Source organism: Poromitra crassiceps (genome assembly GCF_964638095.1).
Source record: "Poromitra crassiceps genome assembly, chromosome: 7".
Taxonomy (NCBI): Eukaryota; Metazoa; Chordata; class Actinopteri; order Beryciformes; family Melamphaidae; genus Poromitra; species Poromitra crassiceps.
In genome coordinates, this window is record NC_139628.1 from 50,419,131 (window position 1) to 50,436,987 (window position 17,857).

The 17,857-nt window shown below is 48.4% G+C and overlaps 1 protein-coding gene across 1 annotated transcript in view; it reads right to left on the reverse strand.

Moving 5' to 3' along the window:
• ntn5 (netrin 5) overlaps nt 1-17,012 on the reverse strand; it is a 24,286-nt gene extending 7,274 nt beyond the window's left edge. Inside the window, exons 1-4 of the mRNA XM_083639878.1 lie at nt 16,935-17,012; nt 7,806-9,280; nt 5,677-5,865; nt 1,087-1,236 (exon numbers count right to left, since the gene is read on the reverse strand). Coding sequence (XP_083496004.1) covers nt 1,087-1,236; nt 5,677-5,865; nt 7,806-9,270 — 1,804 coding nt within the window. The 5' untranslated portion in view covers nt 9,271-9,280; nt 16,935-17,012. The remainder of the gene's footprint in view (nt 1-1,086; nt 1,237-5,676; nt 5,866-7,805; nt 9,281-16,934) is intronic.
• Between the last annotated feature and the right edge of the window lie 845 nt (nt 17,013-17,857).

Below are 17,857 nucleotides of genomic sequence, written 5' to 3' on the forward strand. Positions count from 1 at the left end.
AGGAGAGGAGAGGAGAGAGGCAGAGGAGGGGGGCGGCGGGGGGCACGATGGGGGGGGGAGGGGGGGGTATGAGATGCTATACATAGCCTAAGATGGTCTGGCAGTAAAAACAAACAAGGTTTTCTTTCACTCACTCCTTTCACCGGGAGAGTTATGAGTCTGGGCCTTCCGATGGGGGTGGTTTTGAGCCGTGCGACAGGTGCGAACCCTCGCGCCACCGCCAGCTCTCCCCTCTGTCACCTGATTGGGGCTTACCGGGGTGTCGTCGGCGCCCCCCGCAGCAGCGCCTGTGTAGTTGTCGGCACTCGGCGCGATGAGCCGGTGGAAACGCCACGTGGATTAGCGCTCACGGCGGCTCGTTGCCGTTCGCCGACGGGAAAAAAAAAATCCACTTGATCCGACGCTGATCCCACATCAGCTGGAGATGAGGTTTCCCTAGGGGGGGGGGGGGGGGGGGGGGGCGGGACTTAACGGGAGGCTCACGGTAACACTGCTATGGAGACGGTCTCTAGGGATGCTGGGAAGGGGACACCCTGGGCAGATTGATCCAAATTAGCGGTCCTCATTTATACTGAGCTATTTGATAGAGGCTTAGGGGGGCACTCGGGATTCATCCATTGAGGTCAAGAGCAATTCAGGTTGAAGGAGAAGGGAAGTCAATGAGGTTGTCATGGCCGACATGAAGAATTGCCAATTAACAGAAGGGTTCTTCCATAGTGTGTGTGTATGCCTCGTATGCAGCGTGAAAATGTTCATATCGGTTTGGTTTGCAGTAAGACTCTGGTTCAGTATATTCATAGTATTCCAATGATGTCACAAGCATTTTTCCCTACCAACATGGCGCTACAATACACACAGCTCATTGGCTGTAAGTGTCACTTGATTGTAATCACCTGTTAATTGATCACAATCACCTGTTATTTTCCTACCAAGATGGCCATGTGGTGCTGTAACAGAATACTATCAATAGATAATTTCAACATCTAAAGAATTCAAAATCTCTACACTTTTGAGCCAACATGGCGGAGATTTTGCCAAATTCGAAACAAACATTGCCCCGTTGGCGCTGCGAGGCGGCAGACTTACGTATGCAGGGCCGCAGAGGCGAGCGGCCCTGTTTGTAGCCCGCGGCGCAGCGGTTACACCTGAGGCCCGTCACCCCGTCCCGACACAGACACTGACCCGACGTCTGGTTGCACCCGCGGCCCACTGCTCCCAAAGGGTGGCACTGACACGCTGCAAGAGAGACACATGAGAGAGGCGCAATGTTAACTTAGCGACAGCGTAGCCTTTTCTTCTTCAACAACAGGATTCCATATACTGCATTCTTTCATTTGAGATATTTCATCTTGTTATTATAGCCTAGGGCAGAGCTTCTCAAATGTTTTTCAGCCAAGGACCCCTTACAAGATAGCTATAAAATATGCCGGGGACCCCCTCATTCTGATTTGTGATTTTGGGCAAAGCTTAATTGTTGTCACGGTATACGTGCTTGACTTTTAAATTGATAGGTTTGTTAGATTAGAATGTAATCCATGAACCATTTTAGATTAAAGCATAAAATATTTTTTGTTGAACTATGAAGCTTTTGCAAAAAAAAACATTTTTTTATTTTCCTGAAAACTTTTCGCGGCAAAGTGCCACGGACCCCTGGGGGACCCCGGACCACCATTTGAGAACCAATGGCATAGAGCACTGGTTCTCAACCTGTGGTGAGGGGTACCACAGGTGGTACGGTGAACTCCCTCCCTTCCTGTCTGTACAGCCTGATCATTTCTGAGGTGGTGCTCGGCATAACGAGGTTGAGAACCACTGGCCTAGAGGTTGGAGAGGCGGGTTTGTGAGAAGAAAGTGGTCGGTTCAAACCGCCCAGACCAGCAAGGAAAATCCCTCAATATCGACTGTCATGATGCCCTTGGGCAAGGCAGCGGAACCCCAGCAAGTGTGAATGCGTAGCTATGTGAAGTAGGGCATTCAAGCAAGGGATATAGAAGATAAAGCTATTATGAAAATGTATTCGAGGTGAACAAAACAGACGGAAGTTGTTAGTAAAGGCAGGGTGAGGGAGTCCATCCTTCAAACCAAAGTTCAACCAGAGAACCCGGGTTCAAGCCTGCATGACAGCAGGCATCTGTCCTGCTGGAACGTCCTTGAGAGAGACCCTGAGGCTGTCCTGCAGCTGAGCCTGTGGCGTGACCTCCATGTGGAGGAGGCGAGCTAAGGGATGGGTTTCCTCCATCGGGGGATTAACCCAGTGTCACAACAAATAGTGCAGAGTGAACCCACCTACCCTCTGGGTCAGGGTTACACCAACACTTTGATTTGCATGGAATAGAGTATTTTTTAGGCTGACCTACAATCTTAAAGACAAGCTGAACCCAAAAATGTTTTTTTTTTATCACATCCCTGGGTATTCAGTGCCCCTATTTAATAATGTATGCCAAACAAAACAAACATTACAAAAATCTAATTTCTTTCGTTTTTCACATCAAAAGTTCATTTTCGAGGATTTCATTCATAACTGTAATCTACAGTATATGCTGACGTCACAAAGAACTATCACGTTTCTACCGCATTTCAACCAATCATATCATGACATGGCAGCCGTCAATCAATCTTCATCTCGAGGAGAAAATTCTGAGCAGGCAAGATGGCCGCCTAGTGCCTGTAAGCTGGGCAGAATTTCTAGCCCATGGATGTTGATATACTTGGCCAATGAGTATGTAACATACAAGATAAAACTAACGGCAAAGGACATGTAACTGGTTCCTTAAACTCGCATTCCAGGAATATTGTATTTACCGCGCGGCTCTTTACCGCGGCTAGTCGACGCTCCAAGCCGGCAGGCAGCACTCTTGCCTCGGCGTAGGGGCAGAACATGCCATACAAGCGCCAGGATTGGCCAACGTGAACTCCAGTCCCCAGAACGGTCCAATCAAATCATCCACTCGCTATGTCCCGCCTCACGACGCTGTTCCGGTCAAAGCAATGTTTATTTTCACTCGGATACATCATCACAAACGCTGAGATGAGATCTGGTCTTTAATCATAGTATAAATCATATTAAGTCGTAAGCAGATTGAGAAAAGATATTGTTTTAGGGGTTAAAGAGCATAAATCAATGCTCTTCTGGGTTATTCTCTGAACACTGCTGGTTGTGACGGCTATAACAACGATGACTAAGTGGAGATCGCGCTTCACGCGGCTTTTCATTTCCCACTCCATCACTGATGAGGACACAGGGCGAGGAGATGGAGCCGGCGAAGCCACACTTAAGCAGCTCTGCTCTTACTCCAGTGTGACTGTTTCAACAAAGCCTTACAACACGTCCAAACAAAGCCGACTGGCCAAAGGGAGTAGTTCCATCGCCACTGCGCTCTGAGAGGGGGCAGATCAGCAAAACACCGGCGTCAATAAATACATGTTGAGATGTTGTAAGACCGTGTGGGGGGATTTCTTGGCTTTTAAAGTGCCTGGGAGTGTCACTAATTCACTATTATTATTATATTCACTAATCTGCAATTTGCTATTCTGTCATAATAATACAACATTATAAAGGAATTGTTTTTGCTCATTCTTGCACGTGTCGAGGCTGCCTTGGTTATATTAGGCCCGCGTGGTCACAGCTTCCAAACGAGCATGCCAGAGTGTCACAGTCACTTAGGACATGTGACCAGTCAAAGTTCAGAGGTCACGGCAGATGCCAACCGGTGGTAACGACGGGGATACAGGTGAGTGTGTGTGCATGCGTGTGCGTGTGTGTGTGTGTGTGTGCGTGCGTGCCCGCGTGTGTGTCGCTAACGGGAATAGCTGTCCGCTCTCACAATGTAACCACCCCATAAACACTTCTGTACGAGCCACAGACACAGAGGCAGTGCGGGCGTACAAACATAGATCTACAGAGGGAGAGAGAGAGAGAGAGAGAGGGAGAGAGAGAGAGAGAGAGAGAGAGAGGGAGAGAGACAGACAGAGACAGAGAGAGAGAGGGAGAGAGAGAGAGAGAGAGAGACATGCATTCAGACATGCACTGACATAAACACCGTCTCTCACACTCTGATTTGCTTTTCATCTTCCAGGAATTCCTCTGTTAGGTTTTGAGAGGTGATTTGTCATGCACCCATGACACACACACACACACACACACACGCACGCGCACACACACACACACACCCACCCACACACGCACACACACACACACACACACACAGACGCACAGACACACACCTACACACACACACACACACACACACACACACACACACACACACACACACACACACACACAGACACACACACACACACACACACACACACACACACACATGAATGCACCTGCCCCACCCCCCTCTGCCCATAGAGGATCATATCTGTAGTACTGTAATATTATTGTATCTGCATGAATGCCTATGAGGAGCCTGTCTCTTGTATTTGTGACAGAGGCTATGGCTGTCTGCTCTCTCAGACCATCCTGACAAGAAAAGCAACAACATAGGTCTATTTTCCAGGTGTTAAAAAGACCAATGTTGTCGTTGGCGACCTTTTGCGGTCGTCCGAGTGCATGCGTGCAGTGGCTACGCTAAGCGGTAACCAGGAAGTAGCGGCGGCCTCTACCAGTCTGATATTGAAATATGCCGCTGACAAGTAGGAGGGAGCAGGGGCGGGGCGGGACCGGAGGCGCGTTCGCCTCCCGATGTGTTCCGGGTTTTTTTAACGCCGCCTTAAAAACCAGAACCCTTAGCCAAGTGGTTTTAGTTGCCTAACCTTAACCAAGTTGTTTTACCTGTAGTTGCTTAACCCTATCCCTAACCTCAACCGCCGATGAGCGGACCGGTGGTGAGTCCAGCTCGAGCCGCGATGTGGACCACCCGCTCACCCGGTCCAGTGGCAAGAGCAGGGAAGAGTCGGTGCTCGGTGAGTCTCCACCCACGCCACTGTAACCAGGAAGTAGCCGCGTCGAGTTTCGGTCATGTATTTTTATTTGCGTTTCGCGTATATACGGAAATCGGCTCAACCCGTCGTTTTCGGTATGAGGACGTGTTTTGGCTCCGCTGAAGGTTTGGCCGACCTCCCGCAACTAAGTCAGAGGCTCCCCTTGCTTTCCAAAATACATTAAAAACATCTTGCAGGAACATGCTGCTGCATTGATGAATGCTATCCATCATATTCAATGATCCATCGTTCCATCTCTCCATCATCTCTCCATCATTCCACCTCTCCATCATCACTTCATCATTTTAAACGATGGGGTCATTCATTGACTTCACCACTCAGGTCACTATCATATTTAATGGGAGTATTTTATCTCTGCCCATTACTGTGCACTGATACGTCCCTCTGCTGGCAGTGAAGAGGCCAAATGAAACTTCTTCGGGCACAGTACGGGAGCTTTCTCCATATTCAACGCTTGCAGAATGTAGAGCTACTCCAGTGGAATTCAATTTACTAGTCTTCTCATTTCAACAATGAAATATATTCAACGCTGTAGCAGCAGTATGTTTCTGAAAGTGTTTTTTTTATGTATTTAAATATAAAATATACGACTTCTGGGAGGTAAGGCATACACTGGTATCTTTTAACCGGCCCAGATGTTTTCAATAGATTTACCATCCTTCTCTCTCTCTCTCTCTCTCTCTCTCTCACACACACACACACACACACACACAGGAAGTGACTGACGTTGGCAGGCCTTGCGGTGGTGGAGCAGCTTGCTGTGGTCGCGGGTGTATCCGTTCTGGCAGTACTGGCAGTGCCGCCCCGCTGTGTGGTGTCGACACTTCTGACACACGCCTCCGCTGCGCCGGCCCGACTGCTGGAACACCTCCATGCTGAAGCGGCACTTGGTCGAGTGGCCGTTACACTCGCACACTGAGGGGAAGGAGAGGGGGAGAGGAGAGGAGAGGAGAGGGGAGGGGAGGAGAGGAGAGGGGAGGGGAGGAGAGGGGAGGGGAGGAGAGGGGAGGGGAGGCGAGGAGAGGAGAGGAGAGGGGAGGGGAGGGGAGGAGAGGAGAGGGGAGGAGAGGAGAGGAGAGGGGAGGAGAGGAGAGAGGGGGAGAGGAGAGGAGAGGAGAGGGGAGGAGAGGAGAGGAGAGGAGAGAGGAGGAGAGGAGAGGAGAGGAGAGGGGAGGAGAGAGGAGGAGAGGAGAGGAGAGGAGAGGGGAGGAGAGGAGAGGAGAGGAGAGGGGAGGAGAGGAGAGGGGAGGGGAGGAGAGGGGAGGAGAGGAGAGGGGAGGGGGAGGGGAGGAGAGGAGAGGGGAAGGGGAGGGGAGAGGAGAGAGGAGGGGAGGGGAGGGGAGGGGAGGAGAGGAGAGGAGAGGAGAGGAGAGGAGAGGAGAGGAGAGGAGAGGAGAGGGAGAGAAGACCAATGGACCCGGAATGTAACCGAAGGAAGTGACCTAAAACAGCATTTTCCATTTTTATAAATTTGGATTTATTCGATTGGAGAACTTTGAATTGACCCCAAAATGACCATAAGCCTACATGGCCTCACTGTCTTATCCACCTTATTTTTGAATGCCCCACTGTAAAAAAGAATCGTGGGTACAAGGTCCGGTTTAACGTGACTCATTGTTGCCGCTTGCCATTTCCTTTGTTATACTCTGGCTGCAGACCCGAATTATAAACCGGAAGCTGGAGTCCGTTATAAAAGTTATAAATATAGTCACGTTATAAACAACTAACCAACGCTGGAGGTCCGTATGGAAACTCGAAATGTGTGTTACTCGAAATGGTTAAAAGTTAAATCAATTTGGTGGCGTTTTACTGCCATGTAACATAGCTAGCTAGCCGCTAACATTAGCCACAGTTAGTAGCCGACTACCCACAATGCATTACGTTATCCCAGCACCCGAACGACACGGCTGTAGAGCAGAATGGCTCTGCTGTAAAAGGGTAAAATCCTCATAGACGTTTTTTTTTGTCAGGGGCTGGGGGGTTATCTAAATTGGTTACACCGGAAATAGAACCCATACTTAACGTAAGGCAAAATGGCCGCCAAAAATAAGGTGGATAGAGAGCCAAAGTGAACGTCACTTCCTGCTTCAGCGCTGTACCAGAGATTTTCATCCGCCATTTATTTCCCCATAGACATTTCATAAAATGCTTATAAACATAGTTTTACTTGTTCAAACCAAACGGTTCAGATATATTTAGAAACAGGAGAGACCACATATAACATTTCACTCGGACCAAAACGTTAAAAAAATTGCGGATTCAAAGAAAATATTTTTTCAATGTTGTTTTTTAAAGTATTAGTCGGAGCGAATTGTTCTATGGTCTCTCCCGATTATAGCGTTAGCTGAACCGTTTGGTTTGACGAAGTAAAACTATTTTTTTATAAGCATTTTACGAAATGTCTATGGGAAAATAAATGGCGGATAAAAATCTCTGGTACAGTGCTCAAGCAGGAAGTGACGTTCACTTTGCCTCTGTAATGAGTTTAAATACTTTTCATTATTTCGTGAAACAGCAGCAGGGAGGAGGGTTTTCCCTGGCTCAGAATGGGCCTCTGGTCTCTATTGTGGGACTTGGAACAATTTTGACATTCTCTAAAATGATACCATGAAAGTGCTTTTTGATTTGCTTTTGGGTTATCCTGAATACAACATATCAGTCATTGTCAGAACTTATGGAGCAAATGTGTTTTGACAGCACCTCCAGTTTCAGAAAGGAAGCCATTTCAAGCTACAAATGTACTTTAACTTTGACATTCTCGAAAATGATACAGTAAAAAGACTTGACTTTGAGTTATTATGATAATATTAATATTTGTATTTTTTCATTTCTTTTTTTCTTATTTTTGGACTCACCAACACAGGGGTTTGGCTGAGTGGGTGTAGCTCGATGCCACGGTCTGTCGAAGTAGAAGTCCTCGCACACGTCACAGTCGGGGCCTGCCGTGTGATGCTCGCACACGCACGCCGCCCGGCCCGCGTCGTCACGGCGACACCTGGAGGCGTGTCCGTTACACTTGCACCTGCCTCCCACCTGCAGGTCGGAGAGGGCGAGCGGGGGCCGCACCGGAGGGGCGGCGTTAAAAGGAGGGGGCGGGGCCAGCTGCAGGTTCCTGGAGCTGTGTCTCGAGTTCGGATTATTGTTCCTCCTCCTCCTCAGTTCCCGCCCTTTATTGCCCTGGCTCCGCCCCTCAACCGTCCAATTACAGCCTCCGTTTGGGCAAGGCCGCCAATGAGTGTTCTCCCTCTTGCGGCCCCGCCCTTTGCCCTTCCCGCCTCTCTTTGGGGACGTGAGTGCGTCCCTGCTGAAAATGTCCACCTCTTCTTTCCCGGTCACATTGTGTCCGTCCTCTCCCTGACTCGAGCCTTTATAATGAGCCTTTTTATCTCCTCTGTTCCTCGCTCTTACCTCCGTCTTCTTTATGTCCCTCTCGAAAAACGCCAGTGTATTAACCGTGTCCATCTTGTCCCCCTGATCTCCGGCGCCTCCCTTGGAGCCCGCTCTCCACCTCAGAACCCCGGGTCCACCGTCGGCTTCGGCCCGACCGACTTGGGCCCTCTCCTCCGAGCCGCCCCGGGCCTGTTTGGACACCTTGTGGAACACCAGGCGGATGTCCGTGGCCGTCACCCAGTCCTGCAGCGTGGGGCTGTAGTCGAAGTCGGGGGAGGACGGCCGTCCGTCCAGGGTGGAGAAGGCCAGCACCATGCCCCCGCGGTGCCTCTGCAGGGGGCGAGGGTCCGAGCAGAGGGGCTCCGTCTCCCGGTGCCTGGTCTGGGCCACCACCTGCGACGGCAGGCCGAAGTTGGCGGGGCAGTCGTTGGAGTAGTGCTGCATGGGCCTCCAGGTGCGCCCGTGGTCCATGGACTTGAGGACGGAGATGGAGATGGGGTCCGAGGGCTCCCCCTGGTGGCAGAACTGCAAACTTATATAGGTGACCTCGAAGCGCCGGCCCAGGGGAAGGGTGAGCACCCAGTCCCCGACGTCGTCGGGGCCTCCGCCGCTGTGAGCCGCCCAGCAGGTGAGGTTGTGGGGGTTGTGGAGGTCCGTCAAGGCGGTGACGTTGCCGTCATGGCGGTCGGCTCCTTGGAGCGAGTGGCCCGCGCTGACCGGCACGCCGTAGGCGGCGTTGATGAACTCCGACAGGCAGTGGCGCGGGCGGCCGTCGAGGTGGTAGCAGGGGTCCTGAGGCGAGGTCCAGCTCAGCGGGGAGTGAGAGAGGGTCGGGGAGGAGAGGAGGGACGGGGGGATGAGGAAGAGGAGGAGGAGGAAAACAAGGAGGCGAGGGGTGGAGGGGGGAGGGGAAGAGGGCAGGGACATCATGTCATCCAGCCTGCGGGAGAAGAAGGCGATTTTGAGAGAAAGCCACGGGGGTCGGATCATAAAAGGAAAGAAAAAAAATATACTGACGGATTTATATGAGTTGCATTCTGCGCCAAAGGGGAAATCTAAGAAAGACCACCTGTGCCTTTATTGAAAACACACTATACCAGCTTCCCACATCACTTCACCCAGGCCTTTTTCTTTTTTTTTGCTTTAGGTAGATACCAATAAATATCTCATCGCATAACAACGTAATCTCCCGCTCTTGAGTATAAGTGTCAGCCACTGGCTTGACCTCTGACCTCTGCAGCCTTTACATTGATCCTAAAGCTCCCTCAACCCGTGTGGATGAAGAAGGTTTCGCAAACCCAGCGGGTCTGTCTGGAATGACAGAAAACATGGCCGACAGCTGGGGCTAAACCGCGAAGCTGGGTCACATCCGTCACGTTTATGGTGCTCCCTTTTCAAATCACTTCCACCGCCAGCGGCGAGCAGAGGACCTGTGCATGAGCGAGTGTGACTCGAGCAGAACGGGTCGATATGAGAGAGAAAGAAAGAGAGGGGGAAGCGAAGGAGAAGGCTCAGAGACGATGGTCGAGGAACGGCAGGAAAGATTTATTGAGAGAAATGCGGGTTGGGGCTTGAGCTCCCATCCGGAACACTTTCCGCGGTCGAGAAGACAAACGTTGACTTGTGCACGTCGTCCGCAGCGCGAACAAATCCCTTCCCATTCACACGACTACCCGACGAGTGTAATTTATTCCTCTGTCAAGACTTGATACCAGAGAAGGTTAGTGAATCGCGTCTTCAACTCCGATCCATAGCTTCTCACTCACTCTTTAAAAAGCATCTTATCCATACATGAACCATCCAACCATCAATCCAACTCCCTCTCTGCCCTTGCCATTGTCACATTCCTGGTTTTTCTTTTGCCTTCTTTTGTGTGCCCTTCTCCCATCTGTGTATATCGTCTCCTTATTCCTCCATCTGCTACGCTCTGCTTTGTACCTTGTCTCCTTATTTATCTGCATAAGTCATTGTGTTAGCCTGGGGATGTCAAAAGTCTACATTTCTGTTAGCCTATTGTAACTTTGTAGTTTTTTGTTATGATTATTTTTGATATGATTATGATTGTTGATAGGGGTGGAACTCCGTACAAGCCCTGTGGGCTTCGTTCCCTCTTTGCACTGTTTTAGTGTGTGCTAAATAAATAAACTAAAACTAAACTAAACTAAACTATTTAATTTCTGCCTGACAGACAAAGCAAACAATGCGTCTTATTTCTCTGACACCATGATGTACAACTTTTGTTTTTACAGCACACTCTACAGTAGAAGAAGCAAAACCCCCTCCAACGAAATTATCTTTTCTGTCTTTCTTTAGGAATACCGTCATAAATACTGTCGTCCCTCTTCCACAACTTTTCCTCGGTTCTTCCCTCTCTCTCTCTCTCTCTGCCCATCTATCAGCTGCCCCCTTCATTCTGCTCCGGGAATCTTCTTAACTGCTGCAGGATTGATGATGCCCTAACAAGCGTTTGACACTGACAGCAAAGTCAGCAGGGCTGTATAAACCTACCCCGTAGGAGAGGACGGAGCCGAGAGCTTCTCTGGCCGAGTCATCTCGCTCAATTAGACCGACGACCGAAATACGAGGCTTCCCTTGAGGGACCGCACCGCTTCCGAGAGGCTCGCAGGGCAGAGGGAGGCCATGATACTTGCTTCAGCTGCCTGGCACACACACACACTATAGTCCCGCTCTCCTCACCTCCAAAAACGAGAAGGCGATCAGCCAAACCTGTTTCGGGACGAAAAGGCGGGGTCAGGCGTATCAGGTGACTGTGTTTTGGGGGAAAAGGCGGGGTCAGGCGTATCGGGTGACTGTGTTTTGGGGGGCGTTGCTACTGGAAACGCCACGACTCGGGGAGCTGGTGAGTGATGAGCGGTCCGACTGTGACCCTTGTGCCACAACGCCACATTCCCGGGGTCCAGCATGCCTCCGCCGGGGGGGCATTCCAGACGCGTCGCGACATGCCCCACGGGAACCTGAACGCACCGCTAAGAAGCAGGCCTTATTAATTGATTGGTTGATTAATTAGGGTCTCTGGTTTCGTGCGGTGTCAGTGTCCTGCCTGGATGAGAGAGGGGAAGGCATGGTGGGGTAGTCAAGCTCTGTGGGGGGCGGGGGGGGGGGGGGGGGGGGTCATAAAAAAAAGAGCGTATAGGTTATTGGAGGATCCAACGTCCATGTGGTAGTGCAATAGAGAGCCAAAGTGGAATGTCAGTCACTTCCTGCTTCAGCACTGTACCAGAGATTTTCATCCGCCATTTATTTTCCCGTCGACATTTCCTAACATGCTTATAAAAAGAGTTTTACTTGTTCAAACCAAACGGTTCAGATATATTTAGAAACAGGAGAGACCGCCTAACATTTCACTCGGAGCAAAACGTAAAAAGAATGCGGGTTTAACCCATTGATACCTGATGCAGCATTTGTGTGTGTATCCCTTTAAGTCTTAAAGGGATACACACACAAATGAGGGATATACACGCATCAGGTGTCAATGGGTTAAAGAAATTATTTTTTTCAATGTTGTTTTGGTCCGAGTGAAATGTTCTATGGTCTCTCCCGATTCTAAATATGTAAATGAACGGTTTGGTTTGACCAAGTAAAACAATTTCTATAAGCATTTTACGAAATGTCTATGGGGAAAATTAATTGTGGAAGAAAATCTCTGGTACAGTGCTGAAGCAGGAAGTGACGTTCACTTTGCCTCTCTGTGCAGAGAGTAGCCTACTTACTCGAGCATTTATTCTGGATGAGGCATGATGATGAGTGCGGTGGATGGGGGTCGAGGGGGGGCAGGGTTATGGTTGAGCGGGGGGGGGGGGGGGGGGGGGGGTACGCGGTCGAGGGGGGGCAGGGTTATGGTTGAGCGGGGGGGGGGGGGGGGGGTACGCGGGCGTCGGTGTGGTGGTGGGACAAGTGAAACACATGCAGAGCAGGAGAGGAGAAATGCACTAGTTGTTTAACATTCCCATAGCATGATTTGCACTTGTCTTTGTCACATTACATGGCTAATTACACACGGGCCCATTACAACCACTTTGATAAATGGATGCTTATCTGAGAGAGGGGCCCCTGAGGGTTTTTTTTATGTGCCCCCCCCCCCCCCCCCCCCCAGGCCAAATCCAGAACTCTCACTCCGAAACCGGATCGTCTGTCTGGCACCACCGACGTAACCGCGTCGGGTTTGGTTTCAACGCTTTTTCTCCGCCGCTTTCCATAAATTCACACGGGTCGGCGTGTCGGAAGAGCGCGTCGAGGATGAGTGGCGTTCCCCGCCAAATGTGCACGTTGGACGAGAAGAACAGGCAACAAGGACATTTTTACATCAACTCTTTTGTTGATACTCATCGACTACAAAATAGCACGAGGTGTCCTGGAGCCTCGTCGGTCGTCGGCTAAAGATGCATGACGTGTAAACTGCAACGTCCTGGCTCAAATTCGGCCCTGGATCTTTGTCGCTCGTCATCCCCCCTTCTCTCTCTCTCGCTTCCCAGTATTTCCTGTCTATCTCCACTGTGAACTATAAAATAAAGAGTTCAAAATAAATCAATCAAAATAAACTAGAAATATCATATTTATATCACAGAAAAAAACCTTTCAAACAACTTGGGGGCGGTAACGTCTGACGCCGTCTTTCAAAACGCTTATACAACCAAATGGTGCTCTGATGAGATCAACAACATCTCCAGAGAGAGAGGGTGATCTTTAAAAGTAGCTATGCTTGGCTGGCAAGGGGCTGGAAAAAAGACTTGCTGACAACCTGGGGGCCATGTTTACAGCATAGTGGAATACAGGAGAGCCACCAGGGCGCTGCTCATGTTCACGCTAAGAGAAGCCCGGGGTAACAAGCCGCTCCAGAAACGCCGTGCGTATTTACTTTCCTATGTCACTCCCCTAGTCCTACACCATTCTTCATGATGTTAAGCTGCCAGTGTCTGTTGAAGTTGGAGGAGCCAACTTTTTTTCATTTAATGTCACCAGGATAAACAATGAGATAATTTATGGCTTGGTAAGAGCAGTTAAAAGCGGCTGTAAAAAAAAGAGACGTTTGTGCACAATGTTTTAAGAGCAGTAGGGATTGATAAACTCTTCTAAAGCACACAATTGAGTGTCAGAGATATGATTAGAAACAGGGGTGTCCAAACCTTTTTGAATGGGGGCCAGATTAGATCATGTGAAAATGCCCCGGGGGCCAGGTGCTTAACAAAATCAAATAAAAAAAACACACATACAATTGTACTTTGTTTACCATCTGAAAACATTAGTTCTGCCTGTGTTGGCCCTACTTGGTGCTTGTACAAACGGTGTGATAGTGTTCTCATCGTTAGGTGAAGGGAAAAAATGCAAATTGAACTTGCTTGATTAACCAATACCGCGTGGAGGGCCACATATAGTCTATTTTGAGAGAAAAGCCGAGGGCCACTTAAAATCTGTCCGCGGGCCGCAATTGGCCCCCGGGCCGGACTTTGGACATGCCTGATTTAGAGGTAAAAATAGAAAATGATGCGGTCTGTTGAGGAAGAAATAAGATGAAGCATGAAGGAGATATAATTAGGAATGGAGATTCTGCTTAAAAGACTGGAACAGGATAAAGTCAGGGGACGAGAGTAAGATGACACAAGGCCGATGTGTTACAGCAGTAACAATTCAATTCATCAATGATTTATTTGACTCTGTATCAGAGTTGAAAATCATTCCGCCGACCGACACGAGCAGCATGTAAACACGGAGGAGAAGGGCGGGTTACGGCCGTATAAAAAGCAGAGGACACTTGTTGAAGTGTACGCGAGCATGTCTGCGGCTACCTGTTAGCTCTCATTTTGCCCTGCTCCACACTGACACTGGGGGGCCTGTGTGCGGGTTTGTTTGGAGCTGTGTGTTTCTGGTGAGCAGATGAGCTGCATTTGGCCCGTCTGTCTCACACATTTTAACATTCCTCGTCATGGGGCAGCAGCTAGCTGTCCGGCGGCCACGATCCCACCGTGGCTGCTGCTCCACAGCGTGCAAGATGGGGAGGCCACACTTGGAAAAAAGGCTTGTGCAGAATTCAAAACCGCTGCTATTGTATCATGACACATTTCAAAAGAATCGTTTTTGGCTCGCGCGAATATAAACCCGGGACGTTTTAAAGAGGTAATGGTGCTGTGCTTTTTTTTTTTTTTTTACAGCAGGCCCATATGCGCGGCCCGATGGGATTATACTTCCCAGGGTTCCTCGCTGCACCGCAGCCCTGTGTTCCAAGACACGGAGCTATCGGCCTTTAAATAAATCTGATCAATTATATAAGCCGGCTCTTATAGCCGGACACGTTTGAAGCTGGACCAAGGCACCTGTTGGCGCATGTTACCGCAGTGACACCTTTGTTAATTTGCAATTGTCCTCGGCCGGTCCGAAATACAACACTGCGGGCGAGAAGAGAATGGCTATGCATGCACTCTGTATTCCCAAACGGCATTCCTGCCCGCCCCGGTTTGAAGCCCCCCGTGTGTGTTATTCCACACGGAGCAGATTCCAGGAGCTGTTTTAGGTGTAATAATCTAATTTTAGTGGGGCAGCGACGGAGCCGAAGCCAACAGACAGCGCAAAATGGATTATCGCTGCTGCTTGTATCTTTAGCTAAAGGCCCCTGTCCTTCAGGTTTGCTTGCACCCCCAACTGCCAGGCGCGGCGCCACCTGGCTGCAAGTGGACCCAGGGGCCAACTACACACATTATGGAGGTGTAGTGCGCCTATGTCTGTGCACTGACTCAGAGGCCCTGCTGATTTCACTTTGAATAAGAAAACATATGTCGCTGATATTTAAAGGCGAGGTGGTTCCTCTCAATCTCCCCACCTCCCACCTCCCACCTCCCACCATTTTCTCTTCCCACAGCCAAGTTTACAGCCTCTGATACAAGTTGGCAAGGCACTTTCCGTGGAGGCTTATTCGCGTCAAATGTTGATATTGAAAAGCAGATGGAAATGAAATCATTGTGATTTCATGTTCCAGTCAAGCCAAAGACGACCTCGGGCGTATAATGAAAATAAAAATGCGGCCTTATAATTTGTGACAATTAATAAGTCCACACGGTGTCATACATCGGGCAAATAATATCGGCTAAAATCTAGAGCAGAAGGCAATTAAGCGAAAAACATCAATTTATAGGCTGCACGACAAGAACAGCCTGAATGAAAAGGGGCCGACAAAAGCTGCATGATGTCTGTCAACCGCCTATTAGCAACTAATTAAACAATAATAGCCTGAGTCAATAATTTCGCCGCTATAGCCCCAATCAGCGCATAGCCCTCGAATGTTTTTGACATGTAGCATATTGTAGCCTAAAGGTGAACAATATGTGTAAGAAAGTATAACAAATATTTTAACGTGCTTGAGGTCCTGTGATGGGAAAATAATTCAAGTTCAGACAGAACTTGAAACGCAAATAGCCGGCAGTCAAATTAAGTGCACGGCCTTAAATTGACATAATGAATAGCAATAGCCTAATGATTCCTTTAGATGGTTCATTAAACATAAATGTTTATCATATTTAGTTTGATTATTTTTGGCAAGCGCTATTAAACCACAAGCCAAATAGCTCCATTTCTGCAGACCTAATTACACGTGGTTTGCAGTAATTAGACTGCAGTCAATTATCTCGCAAACGAACAATAACATTTACAGTGTTATCACAATTTGGATCAAACAATTTATTATAAGCATTCACATATACAATTAGTGTTTTACCCACAATTAGTCTTCCCCTACCCGTGGCCATTTGGCAATGGGTTTATTATGGCCTTATCACAGCACAATTTACCCATGTAATAAGGCTCAAATAATTAAATAGGCCTAAATGTTAGTCAAATAATAGTGCCTCTTATTTGTCCCTTTTTTGTAGGCGATTATTTTCTCTGATCCAGTAGGCTACAGTAACAAAAAAGCAGCTCTAAATGCGTAGGCTACGCTATAGGTTTTGACTGTCCCGTGTGCAACAACAATTGGACCAATTTGACAAACAATTATATTCGTTAGCAGGAGGAGATACCCAAAATCGGGCCTAATTTTAAGTGGACTGTAATTTTCAACTTCATCCTTAATTAAGTTTACATCGGCCTATATTGCAAAAGGCAACCGTGTGTGGAACGATTTATAAAACATTTCTGAATTCCTACATATAATAGCTTAAACAGATCGTCAGTAGCCTATGTCTATCATGTCCCAACAAAACTTCAAAACCCGCTGATATCGACTGGTTTTCTGGGAACAGGTGGAGAAATAGCCTAATGACTGAAAAGATTTTGGTCGGTTAGGTCAAGAAACGCGCACGATCACTATGGATACATTGATCCTGCTCCCCTGATATCATTTTTAGATATGGTTTCCCAATAGATTTCTGTCCATTTTTGCTCGATATGTTCACCAATGACAAATAATAATAATAACTTAGTCTATACCAGATCAAATCTGCACTCACAAATCTGGGCCATATACCCAATTTTCACGCCCATATTATAGTCTACTTCTCATCGCCGACTTCTACCGATAGTCCTACCATTCTAAAGACAACAACTTACACACTCTCGAAGTATAGGCTATCAGAAAGTGCAGAGCTCACCATGTGCGTCCAAACGATTCCCTTCGCCAGCCTCCTTCTGCTCACGCGATCCCTGATCGAAGAGGAGCGCAGCAAGTGTCCTCCTGACATCCAGCTCCAGCCCAGTGCGGTGCGCATGGAGAGGGGAAGGACGGAGCCGAGCGAGGGCGCAGAGGCGAACCCCGCCGAGAGGGGGCAGCAAAGCGGGGATTTGGGAAGGGGGGGGAAGGGAAATGAACAGGATCTTTTGGAGGTTCTCAAATGGTGTGTGTGTGTGTGTGTGTGTGCGCGTCGACCTCTGCTTATAGCAACTTCACGGAGCCAACGGCAGCAGCCTGTCTCATCCCTGACGCACAGCGCACCTCTGCCAACCAGCTGGCCTTCTGGCAACGTGACAGACCAGATCCATCCGTCACCATGCGCCAGGTCAATTAGTGTTTAACTGAGCCTTACTGAGATGGAAAAATATGCAAAGGGATGATGATCTGTTCCCAATTAATGTTTTACAACACTATTTGGATAGTCAGTGACAGTGTTGATAATCAATTGACTAAATACTCAATTAACTTAATTACTTAATTATCAGTTGACAAAAAGTAATGTTCAACAAAGTGTCACTTGCCTATTTGCTACACTACAGATCCAAACATGATACTAACCCTATAACCCAAGTGTCAAGACTGAAGGGAGCCTATGTACTGCAAGACCACTGTTTACACTGCTGCATCACCTGAATAGCATAGATATTCATATTCATAGATTCATATATTCATAGACTTTTTTTTAAATAAAAACATTCGTTTATTTATAAGTGTATCAGCATTGGACTATCAAAGTGTCACCATTTTATTTGCTGTTGAAGTGACAGTGTCTTAAAACAAGGTAAACTTGTAGGCAGAAGTAGCAATATAAAATGACTCTTGATTCAAATCTTGAAACAAGTT